General features: G+C 52.8%; 4 protein-coding genes across 4 annotated transcripts; 2 read left to right on the top strand and 2 right to left on the bottom strand.

Moving 5' to 3' along the window:
* Nucleotides 1–11: 11 nt before the first annotated feature.
* GLOTRDRAFT_128729 (uncharacterized protein) lies at nucleotides 12–1,713 on the top strand (the record flags this gene model as incomplete). Its single annotated transcript, XM_007867394.1, has 6 exons — nucleotides 12–96; nucleotides 193–528; nucleotides 585–616; nucleotides 690–1,292; nucleotides 1,350–1,441; nucleotides 1,470–1,713. 6 exons carry the CDS (start codon nucleotides 12–14, stop codon nucleotides 1,711–1,713), a joined length of 1,392 nt encoding a protein of 463 aa, XP_007865585.1.
* Nucleotides 1,714–2,987: 1,274 nt separating this feature from the next.
* GLOTRDRAFT_93131 (uncharacterized protein) lies at nucleotides 2,988–3,362 on the bottom strand (the record flags this gene model as incomplete). Its single annotated transcript, XM_007867395.1, has 1 exon — nucleotides 2,988–3,362. One exon carries the CDS (start codon nucleotides 3,360–3,362, stop codon nucleotides 2,988–2,990), a length of 375 nt encoding a protein of 124 aa, XP_007865586.1.
* A 1,946-nt stretch (nucleotides 3,363–5,308) lies between these two features.
* On the top strand, nucleotides 5,309–7,036 carry GLOTRDRAFT_93132 (uncharacterized protein; the record flags this gene model as incomplete). Its single annotated transcript, XM_007867396.1, has 2 exons — nucleotides 5,309–5,560; nucleotides 5,627–7,036. The coding sequence occupies 2 exons, from the start codon at nucleotides 5,309–5,311 to the stop codon at nucleotides 7,034–7,036; spliced, it is 1,662 nt and encodes a 553-aa protein (XP_007865587.1).
* Nucleotides 7,037–12,995: 5,959 nt separating this feature from the next.
* On the bottom strand, nucleotides 12,996–13,965 carry GLOTRDRAFT_110924 (uncharacterized protein; the record flags this gene model as incomplete). Its single annotated transcript, XM_007867397.1, has 2 exons — nucleotides 13,715–13,965; nucleotides 12,996–13,647 (listed from the first exon to the last, which is right to left on the bottom strand). Coding segments are annotated over exons 1-2 (873 nt in total), but the record flags the coding sequence as incomplete, so codon positions are not given.
* Nucleotides 13,966–16,575: the final 2,610 nt, after the last annotated feature.

Below are 16,575 nucleotides of genomic sequence, written 5' to 3' on the forward strand. Positions count from 1 at the left end.
CTATACCTCCGATGAGCGATCAGAGGCGGAGAATCGAAGATTCAGAGTCGCTGCGTCCACCTCGCTGGCGGATGGGCAGGTTTGTCGTCTCGCTTCGTAAAAATACTTGCCTTGCTAAGTAACAAAGCAGCGGCCCCGCGGAGAAGGCAGAGGGGACAAAGGGTACTGCCCATATTTCCCCGTTGCATAAAGTCGCCAAGGCAAACTCTGCCAGAGCCTTACCTCAAGCGCTTCACGCCAACGACGCGAAATTATCCTCCTCATCGACCACGCCCTCTGTCTCCACTGCCGCTCCACAGGCTAGTGGCTCCCCGTGGTCCACAGACGATGTTTCCGACGGGCAAGAGCATGACATCGTCAATCACCACACTGAGGGCGAGAACAATCCCAAGGATGTCTCCACGGACGATAGTGCAGTCTCCTTGGGGATTCTGGTGGATGGGGTAGAATCTGGTTCGACAGCGGATGGTGCCAGCCTTCAGGTGTCTGTCACTCCAGCTGAAGTAGTGTCAGGAGCCCTGGTTGGAGGTTCAGAGAGTGATTCGACAGGCCAGGGAGAGTCTGAAGATGTCTTGGAGCCGCAGTCGTTGCTCCCGCCGCGTTGGCGTATGGGCAGGTTTGTCTTCTCTTGCGTCGCACAAAGTATGCCTTGCTAAGTATCAAACAGGGCCCGTGTGGACCGGTCGCAGCCTCAGTCTGGCGAAGATGGCAACGTGGCCGCCGCCGCTAACACACCGCCTTTGACCGGAAGCGCGAAGGTAAACTCTACCGCCGCCCCGCCTCAAGTACCTACAGCCGGCAACGCCAAACTGTCCACCTCCACTGCTGTCACTAGTGGCTCCCCGTCGTCCGTCGGCCATATCTCCAATGGCGAAGAAGCGAACGCCGCCGCCGATTATAGCATTCGGGGAGATGCAGAGCCCCACGGCAGTCCGATGGCAAAGGGTGCAGAGGCTTCAGGCGAGCTGGACGATGGAGTCGAGGATAGATCCCAAGTGGAAGGCACGAGCCTCCGGTCTACGACTCCTCTTGAAGACCTGTCGGAGGCCTATGATAGAGGAACAAATGGCGGCTCGGCAGAGGAGAGTACTGCCAGTGAAGCTCCTGTCAGCGCGCCTGCACATCGTTCAGAGGTGGCGGCAGAAAATCGTTCACTCGCTGCTATGACTCCGGCTGAAATCGCCTTGGACGCTCTCGATGATGTCGTGTCCCATGGTCCGCTTGCACCCTCTTCTGCCCTGTCTGTGGGAGAGATGGACGGTACTTCTGCGGCGCCCAACGCTAACGTCAAGGTGCGTTAGTCCCCCATAGTTGAGCGACCGAACGTTGCTCCTGTGGGAATGTAATAGAAGATTGACGAGCCAACTTATCTCCAGGCGCCAATGAAGGCCAAGGATGCTCTCGAGAGCATGAGCGAACGTCAAGGTTCTGCTAGTACAATGTAAGCTCCTTCTAATGCTGTTGTATAGCCGATGCGATAGGGTCACTAGGTCGTCCAAGGTAAAGGCTGAGGATCATCAAAGTCTCAGTCGGGCTTCCGCTACCCCACCCAAAAATAAAAGAAAATATCTTGGGGAAGACAATGGGAGTTCTTGTACAACCATGAGGGAGAACTCCACCGTTGGGCATGAATCGCCCTTGAAGGCAGAGCCGAGGAACGGACAAGCCGTGCCGTCTGTTAAGGCGAAGAGGATGAAGACCGAGAAGCCCTGATGTTACCGATGTATTCTCGGCGGTCTGAGCACGTTATATCTCAGAGGAAGGCGTTGTTTTTTGGCGTGCGTTTCGATTGTGGTTATATAATTTCTGGCTTGCTATGTATTCTGCTCTGTGTGGTATCTCGTGTTGTATAGTGACCGTGCTTGCTTTATCTTATTGATATCTTCCTTACCCTCCACTGATACTAAACCCACTCCTGGAATGGGTAGACTAGGTAATGTCCGCTGAACCCTGCTTAGACTGTCGGAAAGCAGACTACAAAGACTCAGCCCGGGTATTGCCAACGGTCGCTATCGATGCAGCGTTGGGATGCATTTCCGATATCTGGCGAGACAAAGAGAAAGCCGGCTGGTCAGGTTCACTTCGATCCTCAGTTCCCAACGCCGTCGTGCAGAGATGCAAAGCCCTATTCCTCGTGGATTTGATGCAGAAGTGCGACGAGCAGCGGAGGAAATCGGGAAAGGTCGAGTGTGCGAAAATCTATACCCGCACGACTTGCATTGCGACGCGCCTGCTGTGACCTATACTGTACCAATTCCACTATACCGCCTGGCATGCTATATCCCGACAACATAAAACCTTCGTATGGGCGATTATAGTGGAGATGTTACTTTTCCTTGTGGGTCCCGCGTTGTGGTTCAAGACTGCGCCCTCCGGTCGATCATCCAACCCACGCAAAGAGCTTCTGATAACTCGTTGTCAAGGGTCATCTGCTTATCGCCGCCCACTCTGGTTCACCTGCTTGTCTCACACTTACGGCTCTCATAGGTCTCTCTGCATACTCTGAGTCTCTGTGTGAGATGTACGTCCCTTAGTGGGTTCAGCTTAGTGCAACTGAAGTAAGGATTGTTGGGACTCGAGTCAAATCATCGGTATTTTCGTGGGTTTTAGCGATTCCACTTCCACTGGGGGCTCTACGCGGACCTCTTGAAACTGGTGCATTGTAGTGGGTGATGTATCGAGCCAGTTAGGTCACAATTGTATAACATTTGTACAACATGCTTCACCGTTTTACCTGTTCACAGCTTCACACCTCTACTGAAGTCTCTCTCTGGATCGGAATCTGGTGTCCACTGCACGTAATTATCCCTCCTGACCTTTGCGTGCGCACTTGCTGTTGGGTGCAAAGTGGAGCCAATTTCACGGGCTCCCTTTCATGCTGCGTTGACGTCCCTTTGATACTCCCATACATCGAGCCGTTATAAGTTGTGGCCACTCACCTTCCTCGACTTAAGTGCGACTGCTAGCTTTCCGAGGAAGTCCCTCGTCTACAGGTGATCGCAGTCCTCCTCAATAATAAGGTGCTGTAACAGAGGGAAGAGGACGGTTGCTTCGCCAGTATCAGTGTCGGCCGCCTCCTTGTTCGTTCTCCTCTTATCCCTTGCGCCTTGTGCCTTCACTCCTTTTTCCTGAGTCCCTCCCCGCGTGGAAGGCCCTCGAATGATGGATAGGGCATCAAGGAGCTCTTGGTCGGCACCGGCGACATAGAGTTTCGTTAAGTTGGAAAGGTGGTCAAACCGCTTCCTCCACTCTGCCGAAGCCATGGATTTTCGACTTGCAACAATTGCAGGTCGGCCGGTAACTGCCTGCAGGCCCTCCTCGGGTTTGTTTCCATTATCTGGAGCTGGTATGGACATCGGCATTTTGGAGCGAGTTCCTTCAGCTAACGACTCGGATACGCTGGGGCCTGTCCATGTGGTAAGTGTGCAGTAATGTCGTCAAGCACGAGTGACTCGTGCAACATCTTGTTATAGCCGCCTTTTCATCCCATTTTCTGGCAGAACACTGTGAACAAAGGGGGCCATCCCAACTAGACGTCCCGACCCACTCCGGCGTCGCTCGCTCGGAACACAGGACGAAGGCCATCCTACCTCCAGCGCGCGCCCGTCCGCTCCCTCTACAGCCAGCCATGAGACTGCCCCAGCGAGGAGCTCCCGTGTTCCGCAACGATACACGAGCAGCGGGGGAACCCGCGCGGGGCGTCTGTTCGGCCGCCGCGTGCACACGAAGGAGGGAGTGTCGGTGTCCCGAGTGAATCTCACGGATGCGCGTGCGCGAGGGGGCTGCAATGCGCAGAACAGGACGGATCCAACAAAGGGGAGACGCGGGGCGGGAGAAACGACTCCGGCGGGTATACAGACGCCCGCTCACGCTGCCACACGCCTCCTATCCGTCCTCCCGCATGCCCAACACATTACGCCATGTTAAGGGAAATTAAGTAAACTCTGCCGCTGGCGCTGTCGACGACGCTGGAGACATGGTGGCGAAAAGCAATGAGCGACATTGTAATTTCCTCTGATCCCATCAAGCGCGATCCACGGTATCGTCACGTGCTCTGCGATTTCGCCGAGTCCGCACTTGAGTACCTCGGTCATTTTTTACCTCCTCCATGTGTGTAAAGAGCTTCATGATTTTGGTAGAATGTGTAGGTAGGTTACTAAGTCAATTACAATAGAAATAAAAGCTTTGTGACTTGAAAGCTCGATTACCCCACAATTATCCCTGTAGTTCCTAATTAGGGCTAGCTCTGGAGGACGGTTCTCCCTATTGAGGCCTGCGGGGTTATTCAACTTGTGTACGTTGACTGATTGCGAGCGAAGCGAGCAATTCTTCACTAGGGCAGAAGTCCGCGACAAACATGTACAAATTCTACTCCCGGTGGCTGAGGGACCCACAAGGGCCAGCTTTAAGTTGCTATACAGAGCTTCAAATATCCTCGGACTGAGCCTGGAAAGGTTCCAGAATCAATGATACCTATTTACTTTCCCTACCTATCACAAAACATGGCACAGAATACAGTAATTTGAGCCATATGAATGCAAGGTTGGCGTGCGTGATGCACCAGCTGTGCCACATAACAGGACGACGTGTCGCGCCACACCACGTTACGCTTCGCGAGCAACTCTGCGCGAGCGCGCATCACTAGTATATACAAGAGAGGCTTGCACCACTCCATTACGCGCCGGTAGAGCGGAACATTTGTCACTTCCGTTTTTGTATCTGCTGGACTCCCATTCGCCCCAACAATGATAATTATTGGCAATGCTGCTTATACTGAAACCCTGTGTCCGGACTCCGGAAGCGCACGCACCTGCAAAATTTCGCATCCGCTCAGCAAGGCTTTCGAGGTCGTGGGCGCATTGCGTCGTCCGCCATTTCTTCTGAGATGCGAGGCATGTGCGACCCTCTCCCCATTACTGGTACTTATCAAAGCAAACCATCTTTTGGCGGAACTTAAGGAGGTGCCTGGTATGGGGGCAGAAAAGCATATTGTGCGTGTGGGTTTTGCCACACTCTCGCGGTTCACCTGTGGCTCGACTCGTTACACTTCCGCTGATGCCCTATAGCGTTTCTGGCACTATAATAACGCCGTAACCATGTGCACATGATGAAAAGATAGAAGCCTGACAACGCTTGGATAAAATGTTGAGTGGCTCTCCCCACTGCGTGGCAGGCACGGTGGCATCCAGGAACGCTCCGGGTACTTAAGAAACTCGAACATCCTGCGGACCGCATCAACTCATATCCCTCGCTCCCCAACATACTCATTTGCTCTGCACTATTACAATAGCACCCCACCTGCTTCGACATGCATCAATGCCTTCAAATCTCCGAAATCCTCTGCTTGATTGTGAAATTTATATCTGAAGGCCGTATCATTGTTCCATGGGAAGGCGACAATCCAATCATACGCCGGGATTTGCTTTCTCTGACTCTCACATGCAAAACCATCCACGGAGTAGCAGTCGCCGCGCTTTGGAAACGTCAGGATAGCTTCGTGCCGTTGCTTAAGTGTTTGCCGAGCGACCTGTGGCACTTCAATCCTGTGACTAACCTGATGGTGAGTCCGTCCCTGTGCCCCTTTACAACTGGAGTGTGCATGATTCTCACTGTTTGTCTGCCTTAGTCGTTCTGCCGCCCCCTGGTTCCGACAGACTGGGTGCGCTTCCAACACTACGCGCCGAGCGTCCAGTCCTTGACGGTTGGAAGTGATGTGGCTCCGGAGGCTCTCGAAAATTTAGCTATGTACGGCCCTCTCGGGCCTGATCACGGTCTTCTCCCAAATCTCCGGACCCTCTCTTTCTCTGTCAAGCATGTGGAATCCTTGGTACATTTGATAATCTTCCTGAATCCTAACCTTCGTTCGCTGGAGATCAATGACGGGGGATGGAACCTGGTACCGGACTTCTCTGGACTTGGCGACGTCTTGGGTGATGTAGCACCTTTGCTGGCCAACCTTGCGCTAAGAATGCCACCATCTGTGGAGAACATCGATATCAGACGTAGCACGGGAGCACTCACTTCATTTTCCTCCCTGCCGCAGCATCTGAAGACGATTTCCTGGGACATTCCATTCGACCTTACGGATGTTATACATCTTGCCGCACTTCCGCAGCTCACGCATGTTTCGATATTCTTGCCAGATAATATTGCCGACGTTCAGCTCCTCCAGACCAGTGTCCATGGAAACGCGCTGTTTCCTGCTCTACGCTGCCTGGAGCTGAGAGCGCAGTCGTTACTGCACGGTAAAATATTCCTGAACTTCCTTGGCAAACATACCCTGGAGCGACTGGTTCTATGTGCCGATGAAATCCCGGACGAGCAAGACTTGGACAATGTTGCAGAGGTCTTGAAGTCTCTCCGGCGAAACAGCGGTGATCCACACGTACTTGAGAGTCTGACAGTGTCGTGCGATGACCTCCTGGACGAGGCGGAAGACTATGCCCTGCCCTTCGATGTGCTCCGGAAGAACTTACTTATCTTTCACAACATGAAACAGCTGGCCTTGGACGTGCCTGTTACCGTCAACGGCGACGACGATAACCTGGAAGAACTTGCTCAGGCATTGCCTCACATCGAGAAAGTCCAGCTCGGCTCACGCCCAACAGCGCAGCATACCAGCTTCACTCTACGAGGACTATCGAGCTTTGCTCGCCATTGCGCCTCCATTCGCTGGCTCACTATTTCCATCAATGCAGAGCTTGAGGATGAAAAAGCAGATCAAGACGGTACTTGGGAGGACCTGGGGACGGGGGAGGAGCTGGTCGACCTTACACTAGCACGCTCCAGCCTCATTTTCCCCTTACCCGTAGCAAGGATACTCTGTCGCATGTTCCCTAAGCTGAGCGATGTGTTCTGGGAAGGTGATCCAGCACAGTGGGGGCCGCTGGAGGAGTATGTCATCGAATTCAGTAACTGCAGAGAGGAGGCGGAGTGGGATGCGTGGATGAGGGAGTCAGTGCCCAGCCCCTCGGTCCTCGATAGTGGGTCAGAAGAGGATGAAGAAGGTGAAAAGTGGATGAATTCGGCCTCCTAGTATGTGCACTAGAGCACTTCTAGATCTGCCAGGACGGGAAGGTGTGAACTTGCATAGACATAGTACTATCTTTGCTTCAAGCTTCATAGTCGTTCCTTATAAATGTATTCAAATTTGCATCCAACAGTTCATTTACAATCAGCAAGTCGTGAACGCTTTTCATAGGCAAGGAAGAACATTTATGGATTATGACAACGACCGGGACAACGACCGGGAAACCATCAGGTTAGTTGGAGATATTGTACTTTCTGAATTGTGATTGTGTTGAGCGATGGTGCGCAAAATCTTTCACCTCTGTGCCATCTTGTGTTATAAGGCTGAAGGACGTCTGGCACTAGAGCCTGGCAGTCTAAGTCCAAGTCCATGCGCCAAGTGCAGCTATGTGGTCGCAATCGCCACAGAGCATGTGACAGTACCCATGAGCTCCTCCTCAATGGCATATCCATCTCTCTCTCCTTGCGCGCGACGTTCTTCATCACAGTTTTGAGCAGCCGAAGTAAAAGGTGGTGTGTTTTACCAGTCGAACCTTGCGTCAGATGCGTAAGCTAGAATATGACAGGAAAACATGCGGTTAGAACTAGGGAGCCGCTGCTAGGCATCACTGCAGAAGTATCTGGAAACATCGTGACTCCTGATTGGAGCTGGTAACTGTTGAGACAGAAGCCGCTTTGGAAGGAGCGAGAGGGCGTGAGTGGATATGCGAGAGCGTGGACTTACCATAGTGAATCCGACGATTTCGACTGGAGTAACGACAGCACGCAGTATTATTGGTGCGCCTGATGTTTCTCAGTGAAGGTTTCATGGCTCATACCTCATGTGGCGTGTTCCCGGAACGTGTGGGAACTCGATGTCTATAGGCTTCAGATCACTTATACAGCGACCGTGAACCATGGAAGCTCGACAAGGTGTGAGGGGGCTGTGACCAAGCTATCATACCCAGATGATGCGTACCAGGTTCGCTTGGTGGCAGAGTTCGTTACCCGTAATGGTATATGAAGTTTCAAGTCGCTGCGTACACGAGACAGTACATTGTCCGTGCAGAGGAGAATGGCAAATCCGGCCTACATCGTTCTCTACAACCTCAAGGATAACATTCTCCGAGTCTGTCTTCCAAAGAAAAACAGAGATCTTCCGACGAGCGTTGAAAAGATACAGTGGCAAGGTCGGCGTTCTTTGAATCTTTCGCGCAAAGTCTTGTTTGACGTTATTTGGTCGCGACCGCCACATCCTTGCAATTGTCGACAACTGCGTCACTGCGATGCTTCGTGCGAATACGACTCAAAACTCTGGTGAGCTACTTATTTCAGCTATCTCAGCATACGCACCACGTCCATGTTTCCATCAAAGCAAGGGGGATACAATTTTTACTGCTTTGCCCGAGCCACCCGTCCGCCTCACGCTGCGCATCAATGCCTTCCTGGTGGACTTGGTAACAGTTCGGGGCCAATACCCCTGCTCAGAGGGTAGAGAATAGGCGCACATCCTCGCGTCCAGCAGCACTGTGAGTCGTCTCGATTTCTGGATTTAGTCGAACGGCGTCCACGACGACTGGAAACAGCGACACTTCTAGCGTCTCGGCTGGTTGGCATCAACTGCCGGAGGCTCTGTGCCCAAGCATCGAGCTCTCGCGTCAAGATTTCATCTGCTTGCCGCAGGGATTAGCAGACTAGCGTCTCTCCATCAGAACAAATGCCTACTAGGGGTGTTCAGAGTGACTCGGATCGCCGCACGGTATGTTGTCTTGTCCATGGAAGGCGCCCTCTTGTCTGTGTCTGCCCGAGAGAGTAACACGCCGAAGGATGGCAATCACCAGTACGTTGCACTTCTGGGATTCGTGGACGTCTTTTCGTCGGCTACGTCTTGACTTAAGAACATGCGGATGCCTGTAAAAATCCTTAGATAATCTCAGGCAAAGTGATTCCGTACTCACTCGCTCGCGTCCTGCTGGTTCATCACGCTTTGACCTCTGCATTTTGATAGTCCATTCCTGTCCCTGAGCGGGAATTGTGCGATGCCTCAGGTCACGAATACCATGATCATAAGACAAGCACGATTCTCCCCCAGGGACACATAGCGGGTACCCGAGGGTATATTAGTCAATCTCGTCAATCATGAACTTTGATTGTAACGGTCGAACGGTGCGTGCACGGTTAACCGAACATCTTGCGGATCCATGCTAACGTGAACCGACCCCAATCAGTGGGAGGGGCTCGATGTTTTTATGTCCACGGAGACATAGTACTCGACTCGCGCCGCTGGTCCTACTGTCGTAGACGGAGGCAGAGGCACCTACCACCGTTTCACCGAGGTTGCCAGGCGAGCGAAGGGTACGAAGACATGGAAGTCACGCGTTAAACCCGACGTCGTGAGCAGCAACTTACCGTCGATTCAAAACGCCGCCAGACAACAAAATGCCTCGTACCAAGTGTCTTTGCCCTTTGATAGTGACGGCGCAGAATCAAGGGGCTCGATCTTGGGTGCCCTGGAGGGAACAGTCCACGAACTACCGAAACCGTGACCTTCGCTGCGAGTGGCAGAATATTCAATGTCACAACGAGAGATCGATTTCTTCAATGCCCAGAGGTGCGCAGATAGCTGAGACGTCTCTCTAGAAGGGTGGGATAACGGCTAAGGGATCAGAGAGGTCGCGTCGCGCGCGGTGGCGTGGTCCAAGCGCGTCCATAAAGAACAAAGGCGCAGGACGCGATCATGTGATGGGAATCTGCACGGGGGGTTCAAGTTCGCGCTGTCTCCTGCCACATCGACTCCCCATTCTTTCTCTTCTTCACTCTGCCGCAGGCCGCCCGTGGCACGTCTCACTCGTAATCTCCTCCTGTCTCAGAATGCCCGAAAGTTGTATCCATCCGTTCAAACTCCTGCGAGCGAAAAAGTATGCGTTAATGGCCATCGACGATGATAGCCCTTCTAGCTCTTGAGTCTCATGACTTGAACTTCATACTGCAGCTAAATTACTGCATGCCCGGTTACATGATCAAGAGTGAGAAGCTCGCATTTCGTTAGACAACCCACCACTCTATCTGCTCGAACGTTGTCTGCGCTCAGACGCATGATCCGAGGCGTAGTCGCCTCACTTAGGTATTTATGTGCGTCCCTGGTATCAGAGGTACGTCCACTCACGCGCATGGTCTATCATTCTGTCTGGTATCCCGCTTCTGCTTATACACTCGTTCGCCATCCCTCTTGAGACGCATCATAATGACTGGGCGAAATGCACCGTCGGAACAGAATGCACACCAACTGACTCCAGCCCGGCTCGTTTTCCGGCGCGGTCCAGATGATAACGGCCGAACCTTCCGCTCCTGCTTTCACGATAATGTATGTGTATCATAGGTCCGAGTTTACTCGACGAGGCGCAAGTTCAATGACGACGCAGCGTTAAAGAGCTTCCTATCACTTGCATTGAGATTCTTACCTCTCGCTGGGACCATGCGCCAAGAAGGCAATGTAAAGGTATCGCCACTGCGACGCTCCACCATCGAATACTGGCAGTTTCTCCGTGATAGGTTTGCGAAGTGTATTGATATGCAGATATGACTACGTTCCGTTGGTTCTGTATGGATAAATCTTCCAATATATCTGCAGTTCGATGGCCATATTACTGATTACAATGTTAGTTGTCCAAGGAAATTGAGCCCATCAACACCACCAGTTCTGTCCCATCTTTTCTACGAGAGGCTTGCTGAGAGACATACTCCTGTAACACAAACCACTGTTGCTCGCCACTGACTGTCCTTCAGTCATCCCCTTCCACAGTTTCCAGACTAGGAAACATGCAACCTCGCCATTGGTAGGGAGATGAACCAAATGCACGCTGGGCCTCCATTCCACACCGGTGGTCACTGGCCATTTACTCCATTCACGCAGCCTCATCGGCCTCCTCTTCCTCCTCTCGCATCTTCCAATGCTCGGAGATGTACTTCTCTAACACCTCCCGTGCGGCCCGGTTGCCACCCCCAGTCACGGATCTCAGATTGGGGAACATGCGACAAAGTAGCCTCGCCACAGGTAGAGCACGACGGAGGCTAGAGGCAGCCAACTCCAGGTGGTCCTCCCCGATCCCAAGGTCCTCCCAAGTACCGTCTTGATCAGCGTTGTCGTGATCAAGGTCGGCATTAATCGCAACGGTCAGTGAGCTCAGGGAAGGACAATATCGTGCGAGGCTCGTAAGTCCGCGCAGAGTGAATCTCGTGTCATTGGCATCGGGATAGTCGCCGAGCTGGAGCTCGAAGAGGTGGGGCCACGCCTGAGCGAGCTCGTCCAGGTCACCATTATCGCCGTCCACAGTAGTAGGGATGTCCAAGAGCAGATATTCCATGTTCCGAAAGACGAATAGGTTCCGAATCGTGTTGAAGGGCAATACGTAGTCCAGCGCGTCGCGCAGAGGGCTATGACGCTGGCCCCGTACTGCCAGAGACTCGAGTAAGCATGGATCACAGCTATTTTCACAGAGAGTCTTCAGTGCCTCTGCAATCTCATTCGGTTCTTGATCTCCGGAAGTATTATAGGCATGGAGTATTACCGCCCGCAATGAATGCTTCCCGAGGAAGCGAAGAAACATTGTGCAGTGCGAGAATGTCTGTCCCCGGACGTCTAACAGGCGCAACGCTGGAAATGCGGAGCACCCGGACCAAGTAGCTCCCAGAGTTTGAACGTCTAGAATGTTCGCTGGTAAGTCTAGGCAGATGTCGACGAGTTGCGGAAGCATAGCGAGATGTATCACATCAGCAGGGGTGAGGGGGAGGTCCCAGGCAAAGGTCTTCAGCTGCTGCAGCGGCGAGGGAGAGGAAAAAAGAGCCCCTCTGCGATATAGATATCTTGTCTTCATTCTCTTCACGGATGGCATCTCAAGCACAAGATTATTCAGTTCCGGTGTCGCAAGACTCAAGAGATCACCAAGGCCAGAGAGCGTCGGTAGGGACTTGCACCCACAGTCGTTGAACTCGAGTGACCGGAGGTTCGGATTGAGGAACGGCTGCAGACATGCGAGGAATGGCACGTTATTATGCAACTTAATGCGCGGAAGAGGGATTGATTGAATCCGTTGACTTTTCAAGCACCATCTACAGGAAATAATCTCATGTATCAATCAAAATACGTCTACCTCAGCACGGACCCTCGTCGAGGTCGCGAAACTGCAACTCCACCGCAAGGTACCAGATTATCTTATGCCTCCTCCACTAGTTACTCGTCCTCGTCCTCACCCTCGCCACTTCCGCCATGAGCTGTTGTCCCAATGTCATTGACGCCATTATGTCACCTGCCGTCCATGCCACATTTTCCTCCTCATCCTCATTCTCTCTACACTGTCTGTGTTGAAAGACATACTTGTCTACCGTATCCCACGGCGCCTCCTCACCGACAAGATGTCCCCTCCAATCGTCCCCCTCCACCCTTGCCAAGTATGGAAACATACGACACAGCAGTCTGGCAACAGGTAAGGGATGAAGGATAGGCGAGTTCGCCACCATAAGGTAGGTGAGATGCTCGCCCATCCCGAGGTCTTCCCGGGCATCGTCTTGGTCCGCGTACTCGTCTTCGAGTTCGCCGTCGAAGGCAATGGTAAGCGATTCCAGGAAAGGGCAATATCGTGCAAAGGCCGACAGCCCGCGAATGGTGAAGCTCGTATGCTCGGCCCAGGGCCAGGCGCCAAGCTTGAGTGTCTGGATGAGGGGCCACATCCGCGCAAGCTCTGGGAGATCGTCATCATCTCCGTCTACATCAGCATACGTGTCCAGAATGAACTCGCTGATATTCCGGAAGACGGACAAGTTCTCAATAAGAAGGGTGATGGGAATGATGTATTCCTTCCGTGTGAGCCCTCCACTGGTTCGCAGTGTCAGACTCCTGAATACGTCTGCATCGGAGCTATTTTGTCGGATACATTCTAGTGCTGCTCTAATGTCTTGCCCCTCTTGATAGTCTGAAGCCTCAAATGCATGCAGCAGTACCGACTGAAAAGATCGCTTGCCGAGGATCTTAAGAAGCCTTGTGCAAGGCGGAAACGTCCGTCCGCGCAGTTCTAAGATGCGTAAGGCTGGAAACATTAAAGGTTCAGGGAGACTGGCCGAGTCGTCCGTAATGTTGTCAGGCACAACCATTGAAATGTGATTGAGATGTGGAAGCGACCCGAGACACATAAGATCCGTAAGCAACAGTGGGAGGCGCCAAGAAAATTTCATCAAGTGTTGCAGTTGTGAGGCAGATGAAGTGAGCGTTCCGGGGATGCAGTCGATGCTCTTCCGTAACGGCATTGTGAGTGTGATTTTCTCAAGCTTAGGTGTCAAGGACCCCAAAAGGTCCCCAAATCTGGAGAGAACTAGGGGTGTATCACATCCGCGGTCATGCAATCCAAATGAACGTAGATTCGGGTTGAGGAATAGCGGTAGATACGCTGCAAAATCGACCTTTTTGACTGAGAATGAGACAACTCGTACGTTCGGAAGAAGGTAACCATGATGCGGACGGCTGTATACGGCGATGTCACGGAGCGCCTCCACCGCTATATCGGCCCCCACCTTCAGCGTTTGGACGCGTATTGCATAATATCGAAAGCGATCCCAATCGGTTGGAAGTATGGGGCGGCAAAAGGACTGGAAGTAATAGCTAAGTACAAATCCTGCACACAAATATCGCGAACAGTCGTGTAGCTCTACTCACGATGACGCCGTCCTCGTCGATATGCCACAAGTCATCCGGCAGACACTTGAGCAATTGGACAAAGTTTTCCAGACTCTTCCACAGCTCATCAATTGCAAGGCTGTGGAAAGTCCTGCAAGTTTGAGCTAGGGAGAGCAAGTTCTTTCGTCGGTTGGCACGGTCTTCCGATACAGATTTTATTACAATTCTGAAGATTTCGGATATTCGTAGGCATTGGTGCATCTTGACGCAGCTAGACAGAAATGAAATACTGCAAGCTTTGCCGAATATGATTCGTGCGATACGTTCAAAGCACTATGTGCATAGAAGGCGAAAGGCAGGCTGGGCAATGCACAGCGCATTCAAATTGCGCCGTTACGCGTACAGCTGCGCCGTTGGAATGCCGATCACGTGATATACATACCAGGGTTAGAGTTCTAATCCTTGCGAGAGCTTGAATTTGCAGAACGCAGCTGTCGTGCCGAGAGCTTGGATGCAGCTGACAGTTATTGCGTCCACACATCCTCCAGTGCCACTAAGACCCACCGCACCCTGAGAACTAGCCCAGCATTTCGGACGACCATATACGTCGGTAAGCATCAATCTCCTACGGGAAAGTCCTCGGGGCTGGTGCGCTTGAGGGATAGAGGACGGTCGAGCAGCGCGCACGCCAGCTGCAGCGTCTGCGGCTGCAGGCGCATCTGGTGGTGCAGGTTGTGGATGGAGAGCATGACGAGTCGGCGCTTGCCCCACTGCCAGTCGGGCTGGAGCACCTCTATCGCCCAGTGGTTCGGAAGAGTCTGGATCTGGATAACATGAGTACCCTGGCTCCCATATGTGGGTGAGACATAGGGGATGGGGCACACATCCTCGCGTCCAGCAGCACTGTGAGTCATCTCGGCGATTTCTGGATTCAGTCGAAGCGCGTCCACGACGGCTGGAAACAGCGACACTTCTAGCGTCTCGGCTGGTTGGCATCAACTGCCGGAGGCTCTGTGCCCAAGCATCGAGCTCTCGCGTCAAGATTTCATTTGCTTGCCGCAGGGATCAGCAGACTAGCGTTTCTCCATCAGAACAAATGCCTACTAGTGGTGTTCAGAGTGACTCGGATCGCCACACAGTATGTTGTCTTGTCCATGCAAGGCGCCCTCTTGTCTGTGTCTGGCCGAGAGAAGTTCTCTGTAAAACGCTGAGAGATGGCAATCTCCAGTACGTTGCACTTCTGGGATACGTGGACGTCTTTTCGCCGGCTACGTCTTGATGCAAGAACATGCGGACGCCTGTAACAAAACGGTGAGGACGATGTCTATGACATCCTTAGATAACCTCCGGCCAAGTGATCCCGTACTCACCCGCTCGCGTCCTGCTGGTTCCATCACGTTTTCACCTCTGCATATGAGCCGCGGGTATCGTGTCATTTACAGCAAGCTTTTGATATTCCATTCCTGTCCCTGAGCGGGAATTGTGCGAGCCTCAGGTCACGACTACCATGATCAGAAGGCAAGCACGATTCTCCCCCAGGGACACATTGTGGGTACCCGAGGGTATATTGGTTAATCTCGTCAATAATGAACTTTGATTCTAACCTTCCAACGGTGCGTGCACGGTTAACCGAATATCTTGCGGATCCATGCTAACGTGAACCGACCCCAATCAGTGGGAGGGGCTCGATGTTTTAATGTCCACGGAGACATAGTGCTCGACTCGCGCCGCTCATCCTACTGTCGTATCCAGAGACAGAGGCACCTACCGCCGTTTTACCGAGGTTGCCAGGCGAGCGAAGGGTTCAAAGACATGGAAGTCACGCGTTAAACCCGACGCCGCGAGCAGCAACTTGTCGTCGATGCAAGACGCTACAAGACAATAAAATGCTTCGTGCCAAGCGTCTTTGCCCTTTGATAGCGACGGCGCAGACAGAATCAAGGGCTCAATCTTGGGTGCCTTGCAGTGAACAGTCCACGAACTACCGAAACCGTGACCTGTGCAGAATATTCAATGCCACAGCAACGGATCGATGTCTTCAATGGTCAGAGGTGCGCAGATAGCTGGTCCCTCTAGAAGGCTGGGATCACGGGTAAGGGATCAGAGACGTCGCGTCGCGCGCGGTGGCGTGGTCCAAGCGCGTCCATAAAGAACAAAGGCGCAGGACGCGATCATGTGATGGGAATCTGCACGGGGGATTCAAGTTCGCGCTGTCTCCTACCACATCGACTCCCCATTCTTTCTCTTCTTCACTCTGCCGCAGGCCGCCCGTGGCACGTCTCACTCGTAATCTCCTCCTGTCTCAGAATGCCCGAAAGTTGTATACATCCGTTCAAACTCCTGCGAGCGAAAAAGTATGCGTTGATGACCATCGATGATGATAACCCTTCCAGCTCGGATGACGAACAGTGCGTACTGTTGGGTTTCTCGGAGTCTCTCTATCGACCTTCTTCTATACAGCTATACCTCCGATGAGCGATCAGAGGCGGAAGAAATCGAAGATTCAGAGTCGCTGCGACCACCTCGCTGGCGGATGGGCAGGTTTGTCGTCTCGCTTCGTACAAATACTTGCCTTGCTAAGTAACAAAGCAGCGGCCCCGCGGAGAAGGCAGAGGGGACAAAGGGTACTGCCCATATTTCCCCGTTGCATAAAGTCGCCAAGGCAAACTCTGCCAGAGCCTTACCTCAAGCGCTTCACGCCAACGACGCGAAATTATCCTCCTCATCGACCACGCCCTCTGTCTCCACTGCCGCTCCACAGGCTAGTGGCTCCCCGTGGTCCACAGACGATGTTTCCGACGGGCAAGAGCATGACATCGTCAATCACCACACTGAGGGCGAGAACAATCCCAAGGATGTCTCCACGGACGATAGTGCAGTCTCCTTGGGGATTCTGGTGG

This window comes from Gloeophyllum trabeum, assembly GCF_000344685.1.
Source record: "Gloeophyllum trabeum ATCC 11539 unplaced genomic scaffold GLOTRscaffold_00006, whole genome shotgun sequence".
Taxonomy (NCBI): domain Eukaryota; kingdom Fungi; phylum Basidiomycota; class Agaricomycetes; order Gloeophyllales; family Gloeophyllaceae; genus Gloeophyllum; species Gloeophyllum trabeum.